General features: G+C 38.8%; 1 protein-coding gene across 1 annotated transcript in view; it reads right to left on the bottom strand.

The window, feature by feature from the left end:
• The window catches only part of VKORC1L1 (vitamin K epoxide reductase complex subunit 1 like 1), a 66,213-nt gene extending 58,360 nt beyond the window's left edge, over positions 1-7,853 (bottom strand). The window contains exon 1 of the mRNA XM_003794218.3: positions 7,655-7,853. Within this exon, the coding sequence (XP_003794266.1) occupies positions 7,655-7,848 (194 nt within the window). The 5' untranslated portion in view covers positions 7,849-7,853. The remainder of the gene's footprint in view (positions 1-7,654) is intronic.

Genomic DNA, 7,853 nt, shown 5'->3' on the forward strand with positions numbered 1-7,853 from the left:
GCTCTGTCTCAAAAAAAAAAAAAAAAAAGAAATATTAATAAGAAACCTTATAAATCATAATCTAATAGCTTTAAACTTTTTAAAAAAAAACTGCTTTCTAAGTAAAATTTTATGTGGATCTACCATCTATCAGTGCATTTTAAAGCTCAGGTTTGTAACATTTATGAGAACAATAAATCTCTTGATGAACACAAACTTTAAATTATGGATGACTGGGGCAGTATCATGTCAAGTTAGTTTTGTTTGGATTGCACAGCATCAAGAAAAACCTGATTCACAGAGATGAGCAGATGCAAATTATAAGAATTTTTAATGCAAATGAGTTTGTTTTTTAAAACAGCACATGAATGCTATCTAAGGATTTAATTACACCTATCCAGAAGTATAAGAAGTAGAACATTTCCAAATTAATTCTATAATAGTATTAAGGAATGTGACTACTTGGTAATTGTAAATATTTTGGTAAAACATAAAAATCTTAAAATACACACTAATAATGTTATCAAGACATGCATAAGGCAGGCAGTCACATGTTATTACATAATGCAATGAGAGCTCTATTGTACTGAATTTGCTTATATAATTTTACATGAACAAACAAGTACTGGCCTAAATTTTTACAGTACCAATATAAGTCTTATTAATTAACAGCATTTTTTACAAGTCAAGTATATGCACAAAGTGAGCGAGAAATTTTATTCCAAGGATTGTTATCCTGGGTATTGGCATTTTGGATAATTTAAATTTTCTTCCTTTTGCTTATTTTCCCCCAAATACTCTAAATGCATTGCATCTTTTGCCCTTTTCATTTTTTTATTCTAAAATTATAATTATAAACCACAGAAATTTGCAAATAAAAATGAACAGGGAGGTCTCAAGCACCCTTCACCCAACCTCTTCTAATATAAAACTTGTATAACTAGTATACTATCACAATCAGTAAACTGACCTTGGTACAATCCTGACTTTATTCAGATTTCACCAGTTTTATATGCTGTGTGTGTAGTCCTATGCAATTTTACCATATTTGTAGCTCTGTGTTATCACAGTTGAGATACAGATCTGTTCCATCCCCTAAGACTCCCTCGTGCTACCTCTTTATAAGCATGCCACCCCTTCCCACCCATTCCTAACTCCTAGTGTTATCCATCTCTATAGTTTTATTATTTCAATGTTATACACATGCAATCATATAGTTTGTAACCTTTTAAGACTGGCACTTCTTTTTCCACTCAGCATGAACTCCCCTGAGAAAACCTGGCAATACAAATTAGCAGTCTCAAATATGTTAAAATTTAGCATGATATATTCAAGTGTATATAAACATTTGATGTCTTAACCTTTAAAATATTATAAAAGTGAAGCAAATCCTAGTTTCACTGAGACAAAGCAAGGATTCCAAGGAACAAATTCTGAAAACTGGTAATCTAATGCAAGTCTAATGCAATCTAGCACAGGCTGAATAGCCCTTGCTTAGTTTGAATGTGGGGATTCACACTTTTCCCCTCCTCCCTATATCCAGGTGCCTAAATCCACTTTATGGTTCTTCCCCGGGCTGACCTGGCAAGTCTTCCCTATAGCTCACCCCACAGCCTAACTGTTAGCTCACTGGGGTGACAAATGCCAGGTCTTCACAGAGTTAGGCTTAGAAGACAAAAACTCCAGGAACTCCCTCCTGAACACCATGCCTTCACAGCTATGTTCTTGCTTTTCAGAAAGACTGTTCTAAACAGATAAAAGCTATAATGCAAACTCTGGGCTTTGTCATACAAATTTTTAAAAAGGCACAATTTTTAAAAAAATTTATGGGTATCACTACATCAACATCAGGTCTAAGTGGAATTTCAAGTAGTGGTAAAGGGCTTGCACTCTTAAGCCAGATTGACTGAGCTAAAATCAGTCACCTGTCACTGTGCTATCTGGATCAAATTTCCTTTACATTCTGTGTGCCTCAGTTTTTCATTTATAAAAGTTACCTACCATGGGACTGTTTAGAATATTGCCTAGCATATAATAAACATTATCTATTAAGTATTAACAATTATTTCTGGGTGGCACCTGTGGCTCAGTGAGTAGGGTACCAGCCCCATATTCTGAGGGTGGAGGGTTGGAAGCTGGCCCCAGCCAAACTGCAACAAAAAAATAGCCAGGCATTGTGGCAGGGACCTGTAGTCCCAGCTACTCAGGAGGCTGAGGCATGAGAATCGCCTACGCCCAAGAACTGGAGGTTGCTGTGAGCTGTGACACCGATACACTATACCGAGGGTGACAATGTGAGACTCCGTCTCTTAAGAAAAGAAACAATTATTTCTAATGCAGGGCAGTCCAGATTCACCTCTTTGTGGTATATCTTTAATCCCCTTGTACTCTGATTGCATACTCCTTCTGAAATTTCCATACCAAGAAACAATGGCAACATAAGCATTTTCTTTCTTTCTTTTTTTTTTTTTAAAGAAAGGATATTTCTTTGCATTTTATTTCTTTTTTTTTTTTTTTTTACAATTTTGACTGGGGCTGGGCTTGCGCCCACTACCCCAGCATATGGGGCTGGCGCCCTACTCCTTGAGCCACAGGTGCCACCCTGCATTTTATTTCTTAAATTCATCTTGGTCAAAACTACTAGGACAAACTGGCAGTTATTAACATTTCACTAAATACAAATATAAGCATTTAAAGTAGGATGGTAATAGAAAGAACACTAAGCAAAAAGCAGAATACAGACAGAATGCATATACCTTCGTATTTTAAAAACTGGGAGAATATGGTCATATTCATGCTTGTATATGCATTAAATGGCTCTGCAAAGTTTTGTGACTGCCTATGGAAAGGGACAACTAGATGTCTGAGGCAGACTTTTCACTGTACATGCTTTGCTATATTTCAAATCTAAAGCAGTGAATGCACTACCTATGCAAGAATTCAATTTTTACAACTGGAGGGGAGGGAGAAGATTAAACAAGTACTCTGGAAGCCAGACTTCTAGTCTCAATTTGCTTCTACCTGTATTATCTTCAGTAAGTCACTTAATTTCTGAGTTTCAGCTGGACAAAGTAAATAATAGTAAAAATTTCTAGGTTCCATTCTAATTATCTCACTGGGGGGTAGTAAACAGATGGTACTTTTTTTTAACATATGGGAACCAAGGTACTAATCCAGTATCTGTAAAACAAGGGAACTTTGGGGGACTTAATGATTTTCAAATGGCAGTCAACCTTCAAACAACATGGGTTTGAACTGCACTGAGTCTACTTACATATAGATCTTTTTCAACCAAATGAGGATGGGAAATAAAGTTGTTTCAAGATAAACCTGTGTGTATAGAGGCCCAACTTGTTGTATATGCAGGTTCCCCAGGGCTGATGGTGGTAGGCTTTGAGTATACAAGAAAAGCTGGAGTCCTGGAACAAATACCCCACAAATAACCAGGAAACGTCACTATTTTTATGCATTTTTAGGAACTACAGAATTGTCAGGCCTACTAACCTCTCAAGATCATTTGTACTATTCTTATATAAACATCCTTCTTTGAAGGGGCCTAATACGTAGAAAGTACCTATACACACATTCTGCATATATTCTTGTTTTTCTTGTACTACTTCTGAAATTGATAGAAGTGAACTTTAAATCTTTATGCTATGCCCCAGAGTAAGCAATAAAGTACATTAAATACGCAAAGGACTATATCTAAGAAACTTCTTAAAGGAACTTCTTAAAGAAACTTCTACCTTACTACCAGACACTGCAAACAAACAAAAAAAAAGTAGCATCTCCAATATAATGATAACAGCTATAACTGAGTTAATACCTTATTTCAAGTACGTACTTGTATCATCTTTAATCTTAACATTCATCTGGCAAAGTGGGTTTTGGGGGGTTTTTTTGAGAAAGAGTCTCAAGCTATTATCCTGAGTAGAGTGTCATGGCATCATAGCTCACAGCAACCTCCAACTCTTGGGCTCAAGCAAGCTTCTTATTTCAGTTTTTCTATTTTTAGTAGAGACGGGGTCTTGCTTTTGCTCAGGCTGGTCTTGAACTCTTGAGCTCAAGCAATCCACCTGCCTTGGCCTCCCAGAGTGCTAGAATTACAGGTGTGAGTGCAGGGTGCAAAAGTGGGTTTTAATATCCCTATTTATCATAAGAAATTAAGGCTTCATGAGAATAAGTGACTAGCTTGATACCACAAGTCAAAGACGTAGCAGAGCTACACCACCCAGAGTCACTGGATTTGACCTCAGGGCACCAAACCAAAGGGGCAGAGAGTGCCTACTTAACGTTGACTGGTAGGCTGATACAGGTTCACAGCAGAGTTTTCAACAATTTCTGTAAAAATGGGGGAAATAAGAAGAAAGTAAACTTTTCATTAAAGCTAAATGATTCAATTTAAAGAATCTTTTATTCTGAGATTCTGTTCTTTCAAATTGAGTGAAAATATTGTTTTATTAAATGAAATGATGGTGATATAAGTACTGGTGTGAGTTACTGCTGCTGTCTTTATTGGTTATACTTGGTGGACTAAAGAAACTACAATTTCTATTGCAATCTCCTAATTTGAGGGAAATACTTCCTTTGAAATGCAAAAGGCTGAAATTATTCCTTTACATAATTGTGCCTTCCAAAACACTAGAGGATTTTATGCACAAGACATGCCCCTCAAAACTCTCTCATTAAGCCTACCTTATTCTATCTGGATTAGGATATTTAAAGATTGAGAAATGAGAATAAAGTTAAGTTTAAGCAATCCAAAATCACGAGTTAACACTGGATCCTGGAAGAGAACTTCCTTTAGGATCTTTTTCTTTCTTTCTTTTTTTTTTTTGAGACGGAGTCTTACTTTGTCGCCCTTGGCAGTGTGCTATAGTGTCCTATCTCATAGCAACCTCAAATTCTTGGGCTCAAGCAATCCTCTTGCCTCTGTCTCCCAAGTAGCTGGGACTGCAGGTGCCCACTACAACACCTGGGTGGTTTTTTTTTAAGAGATGTGTCTCTCGCTCCTGCTCAGGCTGGTCTTGAACTCCTGAGCTCAAACAATCCATCTGCCTCAGCTTCCCAGAGTACTAGAATTATAGGTGTGACCTCAGGATCTTTTTCTTCTGTTTACTCTTCTTTCATTCTATTAATTGGAGCCTGAGCTCAAACTTTTTCTTAAAAGAGTTACATCTTTGAATTTTACTGTACATAGCGGTCAATACTCAAAGGAAGTAACTTGAAGTGTCCAATAATGACCTTTCATTTAAATTCTTTTTCACCTTGATAAAATATAAACTTTTAATGATATTTACTCTACCCATTTCCCCCCACCAAAAAAAATAGGTCTATAAATCAGATTTAGGCCATTTAATTTTCAGGTTTCCATATCTGAAACAAACAAAATAAATAAATATATGATTTCGCAAGGAGTAATCAGGCTAATCAAACTGAATACGCTTCTTGAAATAATCTCATTCATGTATGGCAAATAAGTTACTCACTCCTCTTATTAGCATATCTTTTTCTTACCTATCATCCTTTAGCAGGCATCAAAGTTAAAATATTTATGTACAAAGCTTTACAATTACTTCACACATTACTTTCACATTTAAAACTATAAAGATATCTAGTTAATTTTAGTCTTACATATACTTTTAATATATTACTTGATGTTATGTGGAGCTTTATTTAAAAGGGGAAAAAAAACACAAAAACATGTCTCTTGCAGGACACATAAATAACTATGAGAATTAGAGTCTAAACTTCTTATTTGGTTCAAAAATGCTACTTTTAAAGAAAAGTTAATTTTAAGAACTTAAGTATACAGTATTCTTTCCACATCCAAATGTTAAAAGGTCCATTAAATTTATTATAGATCATGTTTCCAAAAAAATCTAAAATTAGTAATAATTCTCTCTAAATTCCATATGTAACTAATATCAAATGTGTTATTTTCAGTTCTTTGTTTTTTAAATACTTAAGATGTGCTACTGCATAGTCTTACTGTCTTTTCACTAGGTATTGATTCATTCAACTATACTTTGGGCACAAGGTACTTTTAAGTTTAAAAGTCCTTTCCAAAAGTGGAAAATAAAATGAAAATGTTTGCTCAGTGTTTCTCAAAGGATATCTGAGAGTCTAATAAATTAGCCTATTAACTTGGTTCAAAATGACTAACAACAAATGTTGAGCTTTTTAAAAGTCACATCAGTGTTTTTTCCATTGTAAACTGATAACCACACTTTAAACGCATTTCAAAATATGTATAATACAGTCATAATGATAATTATTTCCCCTCTAAAAAGCTACAAGATTTTGGTTTAAGAGCAAGTGAAGATAGTAGATAGAGTACCTGGTTCATTAAAAAGGCTAAGTGGAATAGACTGGCACCCTGAAGTTTATAAACAGTAACAGGACAAACTTCCATGCTAGCTTGTTCACGTAATCAGCAATATGAAGGTTAAATAAACTAGTGAGCTATATATACACTTCTGTCCACCTACCAATTTACCGATCAACACTAGGAGAAATTGCTCAAATGTGACTGTTAACAAACATCAAACTATTAGGCATAGTCGCTATTAAAAGTGTAACCTATCAATTTTGAAATTATTTCTTTGACTTTTCCTATGTGTTTTAATGACTCCTCCCAATTAAAGAAACAGTCCTTTTAAAATGTAAAGTACGCTTTTTTTCAAAGTAACTTGCCTAGGAAAATTTAATGCATTAAAATAAACTGCAACAGACAAATCAATTACAACGTGTTTAAAAAACTAAAATGATCAGTAAAACAAACTAATCGCTCCAGTTTAGCAAACTGAGTATCTCATTATACCAATCAACAACATTGAAAAGTCAACCTTCTGTCTGTAACACCATCACTACACAGACCCAAACTCAAATCGTTTCTCCCACCCGGGCACACAGAAATATCCGAGGGGAAATCCAAGAAATATCGTTTCTAAACTAGACCCAAACTCAAATCGTTTCTCCCACCCGGGCACACAGAAATATCCGAGGGGAAATCCAAGAAATCAGATATGTTAAGTGCCAGTATCGTCTTCCACAGTAGGGTCAAATTCATGCTTGCCCGCAAATGTCACCGTCTCAAGAAGTCTGCAAATTCTCACTAGCGCTACAAAGAGGCCTGACCACGGAAACACCTGTCCTAACACCAGGAAGACAGTGGGAAATGCAACCCCCCTGAGTCCACGCCGGCCGCACAATCTCGGGCTGTAGCGATCGGAGGACAAGAGGTGGATACTGGCCTCACAGACCCCTCTGACAGGGTCTCATACCCCTGACCCGCCTCCCTTGGCAAAAACCTGGAAACCTGTCAAGCCGGCCGACCCACCCTCCGCAAACCCCTCGTGCTCCTCCCCTGTCCGGCCCCAGCCTGCCCAACTGCGCCCGGTCCGCTCCGGCCTCCCGGCTGCACTCTGCCACCTCATCCCTCCTCGGCGGCCTCGCGGCCCCGCCACCTCCGCCAGGCGGCCTGGGCTCGGGCCGCCCCCCGAGCAGAAGCACCCGGCCTCCGCCCCCCTCCCCGGCTCCTACCCCTTCGGTCCCTCCGCGGTCCAGTTCCCGCCGCCCCCCAGGCCCGAGCTCCCGCCGCGCGCTCCCCACCCCCAGCCTCCGCCCTCGCCCCGCTCGGCCGCTCCCGGCCCACTCCTCCCAGCCGGGCTACCTGGAGGCAAGGGCGGCGGAGCACTTCACCCAGGGCCCCAGGTCGCAGAGGGCCCGGTGTTCGGGGTCCCGCTCCTTCTCCCGCTCCACGTGGTAGGCGTAGATGGAGAGCAGGATCCCGGCGGCGCACACTGCATACCGGGCCACCCGCTCCCACCGCGGTACCGACACTCTCAGCAGGACGGGCGCCGCCATCTTCC

The sequence above is a fragment of the Otolemur garnettii genome, unplaced genomic scaffold (assembly GCF_000181295.1).
Source record: "Otolemur garnettii isolate 467f Iridium unplaced genomic scaffold, OtoGar3 scaffold00077, whole genome shotgun sequence".
Taxonomy (NCBI): Eukaryota; Metazoa; Chordata; class Mammalia; order Primates; family Galagidae; genus Otolemur; species Otolemur garnettii.